This window comes from Monomorium pharaonis, chromosome 5, assembly GCF_013373865.1.
Source record: "Monomorium pharaonis isolate MP-MQ-018 chromosome 5, ASM1337386v2, whole genome shotgun sequence".
NCBI lineage: Eukaryota > Metazoa > Arthropoda > Insecta > Hymenoptera > Formicidae > Monomorium > Monomorium pharaonis.
The window spans coordinates 1,426,732-1,442,910 of NC_050471.1; the positions used below are offsets into that span (position 1 = coordinate 1,426,732).

Below are 16,179 nucleotides of genomic sequence, written 5' to 3' on the forward strand. Positions count from 1 at the left end.
CTTGACTAATCCCGATGTCTTTTACCATGCGAGATCGAAGCTATCTCGCCAATTAAAAGCGATTCGAGATTATAGCAGTAACTTATAATTAGTTTCGGCAAATTAATATCAGATCGACGCTTACGTGTCGGTCGTTTTATTTACTTTTTAAAATTATAGCTGAGAGTCGCTTAAGTGCATCGGGATAAAATTAATTCTCTCGCGATATCTAAGAATCTATTTAACGTTCAAGGTTCTAATCGCCTTGAAGACAAGCCAGAACGAGTGAAAAATAACATTGATTTAACGGTAACGCGAATATCGTTGTGAATCCCGATCACGTCTCTCTCGTTGTTTGAATAGAAAAATTTATTCCGCGCGAGGCGTGATTTTGTACGAGATCCGGTGTATACAAACGACCGATCCCGTAGGAGGAACGCTATTGCAATTTCTGCCTGGCTGGATTACGAATGGAAATACCATTACGAGGTAGTCACCGTTGACAGCTAATTGATGTCAACGGCGCGTGTGTTCACCACCGGTTTGTCCTTACGAGTCGCTTAAGGGAGCGCACGCGATTGCGGAATGTTCTCCCCCTTCATCTCTCTTTCCCCAGCCGCAAAAAGTACGGATCTAAGCTTCACTCGACACTCATTAAAATCCGTTTCATTAATAAAGATTGTAAAATAAAAATTAAGTAAAAGAATTAAGCGCGATAAACGATAGTCAATCATGATAACTTCAAAGTGGAAAGACATACGCTAAGTAAAAAGGTAATTTTTTCAACGAGTGCTTGAAATTCGAAGATGTTAAATTCGTATTGAAGTCGCACTGGAATTATATCGATATAATCCGAATGTGATATCCTAATTATCCAATTATTCAAATCAAAATGAACTATCTGGATAATACAAATCTTAATCTACCCTTCCTTTTTATCCATTGTTTTTTTTCTGTTGACGATTTCAATTAAAAGTAGCTTGAAAAATAAAGTAAGTTAACAGATAAATTATATATATTATTGATACATAAATCATAAAGATCAATTTAATATTTGTAATATTTGTAGTCACAATTTAAATGTAAAATTCAATAATATCTTATTAGTATTCGAAAAGTCCGAATTTCCATGAATTTGCATCAAAGATGCGAGGCATATCTACTCTTGAATACTGTTTGATCGCTTACAATCGATCTTTCGTCAGGAATTCTGACGAAAAATTGGCCAACCAAATGCGACGAAACGGGTCCGTGCATAGATCGAATTCAAGATGCGATTGCTAATCGAACAGTTGCGGCGATCACGCCGCTTCTCTTGAGTGTTCTCCCACGGACTTTACCTTCTATGCTGTGTATCCAGCGCCTACACACGCGCATATACGCACGCATATGTACGCATGCACGCAGGCACGCACACATGCACGCACACGTCGCCAAGTGCAAAAGTGATGTTGACGTCACTCGTCCGTACATGGCCTCATCGTGAAAACCGTGTGGGTGTCCCGCGTTATAAATTACTTCGTCTTAAATTTTTTTTCCTGTTATTTCGTATTCTTCTTCCATTCTCGTCTTTCGATCGCCTCTATAATCTTCAAACCTTCGAATAGAGAAAAAACCGCACGCATTCATGGATTCTGACTAACTCGATAAAAAAAACTTAGGAAAAACAAGAGCAGGATCATTACGAATCCTGAATCATTACAAAAAAAAAAAAAAAAAAAAAAAAAACAATTGGATCGAGAACGAGCTTCTTGACATAAAACAAATGTATTTCTGATTCGATAAACCTAAAACTATATGTCCTGTTGTAAAATGTCCCAATTGAAACACAATACCTCAAATGGTCTTATGTCGAAGACTTCTGCTATAGAGAGATACCATTCAATGAGAGAGCATTCAGATAATTATTACTTATAATCATAAATTAAAATATTTACAGCATACATAATACATACGGTGCGATAATTTATTACGACTCTAATGCATATAAAGAATAATGGCTTAAATATATGGTTCTCTCATGTCGCACTTTACTTACAAATTGTCAGTAGTGCAGTAAGATCATCTTCTGGCGATTAAATAGCGGGGTTGTTCCTATTCCTGCCATGGCCGATCTTTAGATTACCACACCTGTATTAATATCGTTAAATTGATCCCTAATGATGCGCCGCCATCGTACGCCATTGTCTGTTGTCTACCTATAAGGTGTGCATGGATGACTGTTATCTACTGAATTGCCGATTGTCCTGCCCACGTTTGCCTATCTGGCGAAAGATCTTGGTGGATTTCAGCCGCTTTGCCAAACTCGAGTCGTTTATGTTTTTGAAATGTCCGTAACCGCCTCCGCCAAGCCTTTTTCGTGGTCGTGAAACCTTACTAATTCCTATTTCTATTAAGAAGTTAAATAAAAAATAGGAAATTAATATTAGATAATTAAGAATAATAATTAAAAAATAATAATTAAGTTATTGAAACTATTGATTTATACACACACACACACACACACACACACAAAATATACATTGAATTGAATTCAAGGTTTTTCTCTATATATTATCGATAGAAATTTGACGAATGCCTAAAAATCTTTGAAGATAAGTAAAAATTAAAAAAGTTATTAATATGTCTAAAAAACTTTTATTTTTGCTCCAACTTAGAATATGTGTTTATTATAAATATAGCTTATTAAATAAAAAATAAAAAAAGAAAGAAACTTACTCAAATCTATTGCTGGTGGTACAGTAAAACCAAATGATTTAACAACTTTTGCCAGACCCAGAGTCTCTATATCGAAGACCTGCTTCAAATGATGTGAATCATATGCTCTGACATAATTCTGGAATGCTTCCTTTGCCGACTGGTGTAAGAAGTAATTTTTCGAAATTAATTTTTCAAGCTAAAAAAGAAAAGATATCTTTATCAATATAATTTCTGAAATATTAACTTAAGTGGTTAAGTTAATTCAATTTCACATTTCAATTTCTTTATTAAAAGATAAGATATATAGGGTGTTTACGATAATGGCTATCCGAGTAATTTTCTCTAGGACCGAAATATATGATAAGCACAACCATCTACTATCATCATGATTCGTGACAACTCAATACTGTCCGGTATAGTCAAATCATCACGAGCAAGTTGCGAGTTCCGTGAGTTTGTAGCAGGTAACCTAAAAAGTACGACATAAATAATTTGATTATTACAATTAAAAATAATCTGTTTTTAATGTATGATAAGATTATTAACTTTAAAATAGTAATTATATGTAACACAATCATGTATTTTTAAAGTATTGTCTAAAGTAATATCAGAGTTTATTTTATTTACAAATATTTATTTTGTCTATCAAGTTACTATCATAACGGTATTATTTCAAAATCTAATATAATATTTTAATTAAACATTGATTCTCAATAAATGTTATTATTTATTATTAACTAACATATATATTAGAAAAGTCATCTTTTATTAAACGGATGGTGTTAACACTTTGAAACAAATGAGATAAATTATGTAAAATTACTAAATAAATCATTATTAATAATATTTTTTAGATTACAAGTAAAATAAAAATTTAAGTATAAATATTTTTCTTTTTTGTAACAACTGTTAATGATAAGTTGCATGGTGTTATCATTATTTTAAAAAATCATATATCTTTATATATAAATATTATGCATGAATATTTCACTAATGTGAAACTAATAATAATGTTTACAATAAATTTTTTAAATTTGTAATACAAGTGCATAGTAAATTAAGATATACTGTAAACAGATATACGTTAGATATGCGTTAGATATACGTTATAATAAAGAAACTTGATAGACAAATTAATAAATAAAATATTTGTAAATAAAATAATCTCTTTAATATTACTTTAGACAATACTTTAAAAATACATGATTGTGTTATATAATTACTATTTTAATAAAGTTAATAATCTTATCATACATTAAAAACAGATTATTTTTAATTGTAATAATCAAATTATTTATATCGTACTTTTTAGGTTACCTGCTACAAACTCACGGAACTCGCAACTTGCTCGTGATGATTTGGCTATACCGGACAGCATTGAGTTGTCACGAATCATGATGATAGTAGATGGTTGTGCTTATCATATATTTCGGTCCTAGAGAAAATTACTCGGATAGCCATTATCGTAAACACCCATAATGTCTCTGTACGCCTTAGTTTCAGTTTGAACACAAAGCGTCTAAGGCCGGTATTCATAGTCAAATCTTATTTTAAGATCATCTCAAGTAATGTCTTAAGATGCTAATACGGCTCTGTGATTGGTTGATGGCATCTTAAGACTGTACTTAAGATGATCTTAAATATAAGAATCGACTATGAATACCGGCCTAAGTGACCCGTTAAAAACATACTCAGTAAATTTAAAAAAAAATCATAATATACGTATCGTGTATACTTGTAATTGTATATCGGCAAATTTATTCCACGAGAATTCATATTCGTTCGCAGGTACGCGAGCTTGCTTGAGATAATAAAGAAAACCAAGCTCCTCCGGTTCACAATATCAGCAAAGCATGGCCGCTGCTCCCTTCCCCGCGAGCGATTCGACCAACACGATGGATGTATTCCTAAAAATCAAGTTCGATAATAAAAATCGATGTATATTAATTCATATTTATTGATGAAAAGACCGTACTGATCTCTTTTTTTTTTAATAAAGCAAAGAACACGACAATCTTTACCTTGAGATCGTCTGGTGGATCGTACTGCACAATCCAGTCGACATCGGGTATATCCAGACTTCTCGCGGCCACATCGGTGCAAAGTAAAATTCTCGTAGAATTATTGCAAAATTGGTAAAAGGTCATGGTTCTTTTCGTTTGTTTCTGCTTACCCTGTTAAAGAAACCATGAACGTTAAATCGAAAGTTTCTCGACAACACGTGTATCGGAAAAAATTCAAAAACTCATATGTAATATGCTCATTACTGATAAATCGATATAATTTAGGAACTTGTGGTGATATTTAACAGACATACAGGAACTGAAGACCATTATCTTCTTGCAAATCCTATTATATTATTGTTCTGCTGCCTAAACTTGAATGTGCTTTTAACTGCTTTTTCAACATGCCATCAATTATTATATCGTATAATAACTATATATTTGTTGTATGTGTGTGTATAATTCGTTAAAAAATTGTTTCAAATATATATGAATAGATATTTAATATAATTATCCCTGTGCTGTTGGTATCAAGTTATTAAGATTATACAAGGCTTAAAATGTCTTGAGACTCTACAACGCTTCTACTCTACAAGATTTCCACATTTTTGCTAGCAAAACAAAATATTCGCAAATATCCATTTTCTATAGATTTCAAACTGTATATTATACAGTATCTACCTGTACATTATAAAATGTAACGTATAAATCCCATTTATTTAATTCCTTTCAACAGAATTCAATACATAATCTTAAAAAGTAATTCTTATATACATATACATATAATTAGATATAACATATAGGCATATTTTAATTTTATAATTCTTATAAAATACATATATAAATATGTGTAAAAACGCAGATGAGAATCAAACTTCTGAACGTTAATATTAGGACGTTCAAAAACAATCAGTATTATATATTATATGTAATATATGCAGTATGTACGCTCTCTCGTGCGTTTAGATATCTAAACAACTTTTATAGATGATTAAAAACAAATCATAATTCATAAAACTTGTTTAGCCTATTTATTTCATATGTGAAATATATATATGTATGTATATATAAAGCATATGTATGGGTATATTTTATTTATATATATAATTATATTACCTTTTCTTAAACTTTTTTAAATGATAACTACAGTCGACGTTCTTTATTTGCGGATTATAATTTACATATTTGTGATCACATTTTTATTCGCAATAGATATTTTAAGAATTTTATTATAGATATAAATTATTGCATATTCACGCAATTACATTTTTCAGTAGTCTTAAATTTTTCTTGAAATGTAAATTTTTCCCATATGCTACCATATATTTTCGAGTATGAAATCGCCAGAAATAAAGAACATTGACTGTATAATTACTTACGTAGTTTTGTGTGTGTGTGCGTGTGTGTGCGCGCGCGCGTGTGTGTGCGCGCGCGCGTGGTGCGTGCGTGCGTGCGTGCGCACAGAGAAAGAATTCTTTAGATTTAATAAACAGTTTTTAGAGTATTCTGCGCGCGCGCGCGCGCGCGTGTGTGTGTGAAATATATGTATTATGTAAAATATATATATACACACAGTTTCTTTAAATTTAATAAACAGTTTTGTTCGACTATTCCAAAGCATGTTTCAAAGTTTATACACATTTCTTTAGATTTGATAAAATTTATTAAAAACAAAAAAATATATGCTTTATTTAATTATTTTAATTTAAAGAAATCTGTGTATATATATTTTACATAATACATACATACATACATACAGAATACTCTAAAAATAAAGATCAATTATGCGGGAAATAATTAGGAATTTAAAAATTAAAAAAAAATTGTATAAATCTAAATTCGGAAATAAGTTGCTCTCAAGTTATAGTATGTGTATTGACAAATATTCTTCAACATTCTTGAAATCATGAATATCTATCCTTAAACGAAATACATCGGTGATCCTGCCATCTTCATTGTCATGAAATTTCTCTGCTCCCTTTCCAAGTTATCCAATTTAAAGTTTTTGATCCTGCAAATGGTAATAATCTTGTAGACATCACAATAATTAATATTCTACTAGTATCTCTATAACTGCTTACCCTTGTAACAAAGCTCTTCCGCGATAAGCTGCTAAATGAGCATAATAAGTTGGCGCCGGATAGCTTACAGATCTTGTACAGCGAGCATACATATGGCAAAGATAATAAGTCAATTCTTCAAGCTGATCTTCGTTGAAGTTAGATTCATTACATATGCATCTGTACTTTGTAGGTCTTGCGGTACCCTATGTTTATAGCATAATCAATATTATATATTATATAAACTTTATTTGATTAAAAAACATGGATTTTTAGTTTGTAAATTTATAGTTTAATTATGTATAGTTTCAATGTTTCTTAAACTGAAATATCATAATTACTATAAATTAATTACTATAGATTATTGTTATTGTAAAAATTTCGTCATTTATATATTTAATTGATCTTAATAAATGGAATAGAGAACAGAAAATAAACAGTTCAATATGTTGAATAAAAAACATTTCATATTTTCCCTATTCAATTTATTGAACTGCTTCTTATTCATTGTTCCTTATTCCAGTTTATTATGCATGCTCCCAAAATATAGTTATAAAAAATAAATGTAATTTAATTATATTTTTATAAAGAAAAGAAATTCTAAAAGCTGTCTTACCTGAATGCTTGCATGTGATACGAGATAAAAATCAATGTGATCTGGATGAGTAATATTTGTATCCACAATTGTGCCCGCTCTCACGTTAAAATTTCTGTCATCTGACTCTCTCTTATCTGTTGGGAAGAGACGCACATGATGTCTCTTTTGGACGACCAAGCAAGTGACTTCAATATTCCTTTGACCTTTTGTAAATCTATATATCGCTTTTTTTATGGCATTTATTTCGTGATACATAACTTGTGGAAGTTGCCCTTCACTAACTCCATCTCTGTATATTAATATAAATATGAAATTAATGCATTAAAATATAAACATATAATTAAGTAAAAATTAAAAAATAAGATTTAGTTTAATCGTTTATATTTCTATTTATTCTGTATTCATGAAAATTCATCTGTTAATCATTTAAAACTTATCGCAGGCAACTAAATTATTCATAGCTATATATATTCAAGTTTCTTTTCATAAAACTTAAAAAAAATAATTTTTAACAATTTATATATGTGACACTAAATGTGATCAATGCGTACCGGTAATAGATGACTTTCTTCGGTTCAGATTTTGTTTCCTCTCGATAGGTACAAAGTTGTGAAAGTATTATTTCTTCAAGATCCAAAATCATTTCTTCTTTGGGTGGTTGAAGTCTAAGTGCAACATTGTACTGAAAAGCTTGAGGATTTCTACTTGCAGCAACCTAAATTAATAACATCTTTTTATTAATACATATATCTTTACATAAAAGAAAAATTAATAATTATACAAACTGCCGCGATAGATGGTGTATCTTTAGAATCGGGAGATGGATGGGTTACATCAGCACCAATAAGCATACAAGGACTTTGTAGACACATTGGCCTAGGAAAGAAAAAAAAATCATTTTTATTCGAGATTACTAAGTATTTCTATAAAATAATAGAGCTCAATTATTATTCACTCACATTATATTCAATGTATGATTGACACCATTCAGTTTTGAGTTTATTTTTAACAAAATATTCTTTGCTGTCGAATGATTGACTCTTTCCACGGTTCCAATCTTTACGCACTGTGTTAAAACGCCTACTTCCATTTCAGTAATTTTTTTTACGTTGCCTGAGATAACGATGAACATCAGATCGATATATTCAGAAGGAGAAAGTATTTTAAACTATTTACTTACCATATGTTATGTCTGTACGATTTGGTATGATAACTATTATCAATTTTAAATTTTTATTTTTATTAAAAAATTCTGTAATATATTTCAAATCTCTCTCTGTGCGAAAACTTTTAAATGGTTTTAGAGGAAGATCAATATTCATACCTACTTCTCTTGCTAAAAAAAAAAGTTTATAAAATATATAAATATAATTTATGCAGCAATATATATAAAAATATATAGCTCAATATATATATATATTTATTAAACATCTAAATTTATAATTATAAACTATGTATCACGATAATTAAGAAATTATTTTAAATTAACAAGCTGTACTTTTTAAAAAGCCTTTAATAGAATTTAAAAATCTGGATCTTATCAAATACTTAACCATTGCTCTGTAACATTTTCACAAATGCCTGTATAAAATCGTCAATTTTTGATTTCCCACTCAAATCAAGAATAGTCCACGAGTTGGTCTCTAAGTTTTTTGCTTGATTAAATGGCTGCAAGCGCCATACTCCTTTAGCTACATTCGCCGTTCCACCTGCATATTTCAATTGTGGAGCAGCTAAAATTCTGGCATCTACCTGTTTCATTTGAGCACTGACAGACAGATGGAATTCCTTTTCCATTACGGGACTTCTGTTCACATTGATTGTTTCAAACTAAGAACATAAAACAATAATTAACACAATATGTAATATGTTTACAATATAATAAAAGATTTTTTACCGCTTTTGCTATTCTGTCTTTACGAGTAAATGCATCTGTTGCTGCTCTTTTGATCATGTTTGTAGTTTGTGTTTCATCCAGTTTTTTATTATAAGCCTGACCAGGCATAATAGTACATAACTGTAAAAGTTTGAAATTTTTTAATTAATCTTATGTGCTATTATTTGTAACAAATATAAAACAGCTTACGCACTTCTAAAGGCAGCAAAACTTTGCCTCCTCTAGCATTCACGCCCACATGAAGAGTATGCAAATTAGTCCTACATATCTTGTATTTTTTATACTGCCAAAAGTATTCCGTTATCGAGCATTCTCTACCTTCGGAATCCGTGAATTTATGCGAGTCACTAGTCTCATCATATAATTCAACTACACGATATGTCCGCTTCGAAGTCGGAGAGTTAGGTATTTCGTAAATAACTTTTAAACCCCTCAAAAAACTTTGTATTTTAGTCTTATTCCACGCCAGATCGTTATAAGTGAGATTATCTTCCCTGATTGGATCACGGTATCTTCCTTGATTTACAACTTCAGTTATATATGTGAGTACTTTCTGACGTATAGTAAATCCTTTATGGGAAACTATATAAGATACAAAATTACAAAATTTGAGACAAAGACAGACATTTGTTGTAGTTTCGAAGTTTAGAGACATTACAAGGGTTTAAAGATATTACAAGTTTAAAGACATTACAAGACATTGAAAGTATCACTTATTTTGTTCATAATAAAAATGATAAATGTGTTGATTAACATAGATACTCTACCATCTACATTCAGATACGGTTGCCAGCCAAGTACACCAGCCATAAATCCACCGCGTGATAAAGCTAAGCCACCACCTAAGAGTTCTCTTTCATTTACATCCCAAAAAAATGATCTTCCAACCTATAGTAACATACATTTTATATAATGCATCAAGTATATATCTATCTCTAATATTTATATAAATTGTTCTATAATTAGATAATAATGCTTTATAAATAATATACAATTATATAAAAATAATACACATTTTGAAAAAGTAAATTTATCAAACAACATGTAGACTTTTTTGATACAATTTATTTTTGCAATATGCAATTTATTATTTGTAATTCTATAAAAATTAATACTAATAAATGGTGAGATGAATGTAAATCGAGTTGTGGAATAAACAAAAGGATGAAAAGATGCATACAATAAGCATAGAATTTTAGAAATAGAGATGTAAATAGGAAAGCTATAAGGTAGAAAAAATGGAAGAAATATTAGAAAATTAAAAAGAAAGGAAAGAATAATTATGAAGACTAGAAAACTTCAAAGATAATAAAGTAGAAGATAGTAATAAAGAAATAGAGGTGAAATAAAACAAGGAAAATGGGAGGATTATAAAGGGAGTGCATGTAAGAAATAGCGACTTAATATAAGTATTAAAAATATAGTTTTATGCGTGTTATATGTATATGTATTGTTTGGAATTGTAATCCCAAAGGGTACAATAAAATTCTAAGTTTTATTATCAGTTGCTTACGTTAGTAAATCGTGATTCCGGTGCATGACGCATGATAATATCCAAGACTTGCATAGCAGTTTGTTCTCTATTTTCTGCAAGACCAGGTCTCAAATTTTTTATCCAGCTAAGATCAACATTAGCTACCTTATTTATAATAATTTCATATTGTTTTTGTTGTCCATTTTCATTTTTATGACAGACAACAGCTTGCATCTGGAAACAGTAATAAAGAATATAAAAATGTAATTAAAAATTAATTTTTTTTATAGCTTTTACTTAGTTATAAATTTTGATCAAACAGTATTGTAATAACTTGTTCTAAATATAATTCTATTACACAATTAATGTATGTACTTACAGAATCAGAAAAAGGAAGGTCATTTGCACTATATGCATTTTTATTGCCATCATATGCTGGATATCTGTTGCCAAAATGTTGGTTTCTACATTGTTCGAAAATATTTCTACATAAAGCTTTGGGAAGTTTTGGTGCTTTGTCTAGTTTTTTAGAGTCTTTTTTGGAATCTGATTTGGAACTTTTGATAGGCTTAATAGTAACATCATAATGAACGGCATTAGTTACGAAGTTCTTGGCAAATATAATTTCAAACATATTTGTGTACACCTTGATTCTTTGCCCCATTGTTCCAGCTTTCGTAGGATCTTGTCTCTTTGGTATCATACTTTGATATGCTACCATATCAGTTGATGACATTTTTCCTTTTTCCATCTTTGGCGAGTGAAATGGATCTTCCAAGCTAAGCTGAGATATCTAAAAAAACAACAATTAAAAAGACTGAATAAATTGGGAATGTGATATCTATTTATGATATTTCATTAAATATACTATGTGTGTTTGTATGTGTGTATAATAAATATATTTAAAAAATAATATAATACGTATTAATTATATATCGTACTTTAAAAGTAGGTGGCAGTGTAGTTGAGAGTGACATTTAATGATATTGTTAACATGTATCACTACTAACCTGTATTTGTTGAGTATCACCTCCAGCACCAATATCAACTATTTAAAACAATAAAAACAGTCACAATAATTATACATAATACATAATATGATGTTACACATATCTAAGTGCATGCTCATGTGCATATGTATACAAGACATAATTCAGTAGAAAAGTAATGAGACTGAAATTTTATCTCAAGTAACATAATAAAAATTGAGCATTAAACCGAAAACTTAATTTTTATTTTATCTCCAGTATAATTTCAATTTGCTAACGTAAGCATTTATAATCCCACAAACATTTGTACCAGCAATCATTTATTGTGTTCTGTTAATGTTGCAAAAAAAAGTCAAACAGTATTGTGCAATCAAATTTTGTGTGAAACTGAAAGAGACTGTTAATGAAAAAATTAAAATGTATTAATGTTAGAACTTGTATACACACCCAAAATATCTCTCGCATTAATAAACACAAATATTAAAAAAAACAAATTTATATAAACAACATTTAACAACTTTATAAACATTATATCTTTGTTCTACAAGAATTTCTTTCAAGACATAAAACTGTTTTTTTTTTGTTTTTTTTTTAATATAAATATGTTTGTTGATTTAATTTTCTTCATTAAGCATTGAGAAAAACTAAAAAAAAAAAAATTAAGGCTATTGGTATTAAAAAATCATTTTTACTTGGAGTTTGCTGCTGTGATGGACCCGGTTGTTGCGGACCCCGTGCTGTTGGTGGTTGACCTTGCTGTAAGGGTTGCTGGTGTGGTGGTCCCCGTTGTCGCGGACCCCATGCTGTTGATGGTTGACTCTGTTGTAAGGGTTGCTGCTGTGGTGGTCCCGGTTGTCGTGAACCCTGTGCTGTTGGTGGTTGACCTTGCTGTACGGATTGCTGCTGTGGTGGTCCCGGTTGTCGCGGACCCCATGCTGTTGATGGTTGACCCTGCTGTAAGGATTGCTGCTGTGGTGGTCCCGGTTGGCGCGGACCCCATGCTGTTGATGGTTGACTCTGCTGTAAGGGTTGCTGCTGTGGTGGTCCCGGTTGTCGCGAACCCCATGCTGTTGATGGTTGACCCTGCTGTAAGGGTTGCTGCTGTGGTGGTCCCGGTTGGCGCGGACCCCATGGTGTTGGTGGTTGACCCTGCTGTAAGGGTTGCTGCTGTGATGGTCCCGGTTGTCGCGGACCCCATGCTGTTGGTGGTTGACTCTGCTGTAAGGGTTGCTGCTGTGATGGTCCCGGTTGTCGTGAACCCTGTGCTGTTGGTGGTTGACCTTGCTGTACGGATTGCTGCTGTGGTGGTCCCGGTTGTCGCGGACCCCATGCTGTTGATGGTTGACCCTGCTGTAAGGGTTGCTGCTGTGGTGGTCCCGGTTGGCGTGGACCCCATGCTGTTGATGGTTGACCCTGCTGTAAGGGTTGCTGCTGTGATGGTCCCGGTTGTCGCGGACCCCATGGTGTTGGTGGTTGACCCTGCTGTAAGGGTTGCTGCTGTCGTGGTCCCGGTTGGCGCGGACCCAATGGTGTTGGTGGTTGACCCTGCTGTAAGGGTTGCTGCTGTGATGGTCCCGGTTGTCGCGGACCCCATGCTGTTGGTGGTTGACCCTGCTGTAAGGGTTGCTGCTGTGATAGTCTCGGTTGTCGTGAACCTTGTGCTGTTGGTGGTTGACCTTGCTGTACGGATTGCTGCTGTGGTGGTCCCGGTTGTCGCGGACCCCAAGCTGTTGATGGTTGACTCTGCTGTAAGGGTTGCTGCTGTGGTGGTCCCGGTTGTCGTGAACCCTGTGCTGTTGGTGGTTGACCTTGCTGTACGGATTGCTGCTGTGGTAGTCCCGGTTGTCGCGGACCCCATGCTGTTGATGGTTGACCCTGCTGTATGGATTGCTGCTGTGGTGGTCCTGGTTGTTGTGGACCACATGCTGTTTGTTGCTGTGATTGATCCTGTATTACTTTCTGCTGCTGTTGTTGCGATGGACCTGGTATTGCTTGCACTGAGGTTGACTCAGGTGTCGCTTGTTGTTGTAAAGTTTGTTGTAATTTCCCATCTTCTGATGTTGACGCAGCTGCTGTCTGCTTCTTCTTTTTTCCTATAATATATGTTACTCTTTATTAAATGCATATCTTTTTGGAAAAACCATATAAAAATTTTTGAACTTTCTAACATGTACTTGAACCTTTGAACTAATTTAATTTAAAAAATTGAAAGTTTTTGAAATAAATAAGTTCTTCATATTATAATAATTATAAGTTTTTATATAGTAAAATAAATATATTTTATATATTTAAAGAAAAAAGTTAAAATATATTTATAGAAAAGATCAAGATCATAAAACCCTATAAAAATCTAAGTTGTGTTGATAACAGGGACCCCGACCGATTGGAACCGTTTCCAATCGGTTCTCGTTTCTTTTTTCTCTTTTTTGTGGTGTAATGACGTTATGAGGACAATTCAACTCAGCCTTTGTTTTCTCTACACTGTACAATTTAAATTATTACTAAATATTATTAAATACTACTAATTACTATTATTATTTAAAAACCAAAAAATTAAGGTCTCAAACGGGAACCTCAAAAAACCATAATTTAAACATTTTTCGATTTTCTTTATTTGTCAAGAAATTAGAACCTATTACACTGAAATTGAACCCGTACTGTTTTCAAATATTTTATTAAACTGTAACTGAAACTGAATCATAATTTAATTTTGGTCTGGCTCCCTAGTTGATAAATATAATAAGTCTTTAGCCTTATATTCTAAACTCTGAGATTAACTTATGACATTGATTTGTTTTAACCACTAAGCTTTGCAATTCAAATCTGGTCACCTTGATAAAAAAAGCTTAGAAATTACAATTTAAAACAGTGCCACAAAATTTTTGTCAGGAAAAATCACAGTTTGAAATAAATGCTATCTCTTGTAAATGGAGTCTAATGTTATTTTAGTTCTTTAAACACAAGTGCGAACAGCGAGAACAAGCATACTTCTTCTTAGTAATGGCAGTGCAATTATGACACCCGTTTCTTCTTTAGAATACTTTAGAGACGATATGGCTAAGGAGTAAAAGCAATGTTAGAACAATACATCCAAGACATGAATATAAGATAAAAGTGGAATATAGTAGAAAAAATTCTGAGAGACAACAAAAAATAGGGAGATAAACAGAGTAAAAAAAATCTGAGATACCACAAAAAAATAGCAATAAAAAGTAAAATTGGCTGATTGCGTCAGCCGCGTTTTCGGTTGGATGCAAAACACGTCCGCACACATTCGCGTCCGTTCAACAGCAAACATAAGGCCTGGTCTACGATACATAGAGTAAGCAAGAAGAAGTAAGAGTAAGGTAATTTCCTTTTGCTGTGATTGACTGAGCATTAATGCAAGGTCTACAATGTCAGCAGAAGTAATGGAGTAAGGAGTAAGAGTAACAATTGACCAATTAAAAACCGAGAGTAAACGAAATGAGCAAATCTCATTTCATACTTCTTACTTCTTACTCCTACTCCTTCTTATTCCTGTTGACATTGTAGACCTTGCATTACATTGAATTAACCCTTTTACGCCTAGTCTTACTTCTTACTTTATGCTTACTCCAGCTATTGTAGACGCCTAAATTTATCACTTTCAAATACAGTTTGTGTTGTAACCTTGAAGTTATTATCGTTGTAAGTTTGGAAATATGGAAATTCAACCTCAGATTGCATATCAAGATTCTTAGAACTACATCGCTAAAGTTCCTCCATTCGACTTATTTCTATATATCGCAGTTCTCATCCTTAATATGAGCATATAATTCAACTAATCGATCGAATTATCGCAGAGATAGAAATAAATTCATAAATTGAATAACGCAATTTGTAGGAAAAGAAACTTGCTCTTAAATAGACTGCATGCATCAACTGTAACGTACCTTTCTTCGTCATCTTGCTCTTAGTTCAGTAAGAGCAAAATTCAGTTTGCGGACGAAACTCGCAAAATGTATTACGTGTCGAAAACACTTGCTTGATGCTGACGAATAATAGCGGATTTTCGCGAATGATCAACGATCCAAATCGTCAATGTCGTTTTTAGTAATCCTGCAGTTTTTTAGTCACACTGAGTCACACCCTCGAATGAGCTCGAACTTTCGATTGCACACGTATAAAAGAAGAGAAATGGAATTCCCCGGATATCGTTAAACATACATGAAACTCTACTTCATTAGAAAAAAAAAAGTTATGACCCTCTGAACAAAAGATCCGGAAACGGAGAACAATTTTCTATCGCAAGATGGCAAACTGCAGCGAATAAAATGATTTTAGAAACGCACGCGATAGACTTCCAAGGCTACATTCCAAAACGTCCTTTCCGAGGAAAATTTTACTCGATGTAATATAGGATACGTTACGTGTACTATATATTTCGAGTAAAATTTTCCTCGGAAACGACGTTTTGGAATGTAGCTCAAGATAGGACCGTTTTCCCGAAGAAGGCTT

General features: G+C 32.4%; 1 protein-coding gene and 1 pseudogene across 1 annotated transcript; both read right to left on the reverse strand.

Annotated features, from left to right (window-relative positions):
• Window positions 1-1,864: 1,864 nt before the first annotated feature.
• LOC105829380 lies at window positions 1,865-5,012 on the reverse strand (annotated as a pseudogene).
• A 368-nt stretch (window positions 5,013-5,380) lies between these two features.
• Window positions 5,381-16,148, reverse strand: LOC118645726 (protein argonaute-2). The gene is made up of 16 exons (XM_036287421.1): window positions 15,615-16,148; window positions 12,393-13,793; window positions 11,722-11,759; window positions 11,091-11,504; window positions 10,751-10,945; window positions 10,005-10,125; window positions 9,431-9,819; window positions 9,238-9,357; window positions 8,894-9,170; window positions 8,521-8,676; window positions 8,300-8,453; window positions 8,126-8,216; window positions 7,892-8,055; window positions 7,359-7,629; window positions 6,764-6,948; window positions 5,381-6,693 (listed from the first exon to the last, which is right to left on the reverse strand). The coding sequence occupies exons 1-16, from the start codon at window positions 15,625-15,627 to the stop codon at window positions 6,603-6,605; spliced, it is 4,080 nt and encodes a 1,359-aa protein (XP_036143314.1). The 5' UTR covers window positions 15,628-16,148; the 3' UTR covers window positions 5,381-6,602.
• Between the last annotated feature and the right edge of the window lie 31 nt (window positions 16,149-16,179).

What these genes read in the sequence shown, in the direction of transcription:
- LOC118645726 (XM_036287421.1), bottom strand. An exon ending in ATCACAGCAGCAAACTCCAA is followed by an intron (nt 11,760 to 12,392) that starts GTAAAAATGATT and finishes TGTTTTAAATAG; the next exon opens with TTGATATTGGTGCTGGAGGT. An exon ending in GAAAATGTTACAGAGCAATG is followed by an intron (nt 8,677 to 8,893) that starts GTTAAGTATTTG and finishes TTTTTTTTTTAG; the next exon opens with CAAGAGAAGTAGGTATGAAT.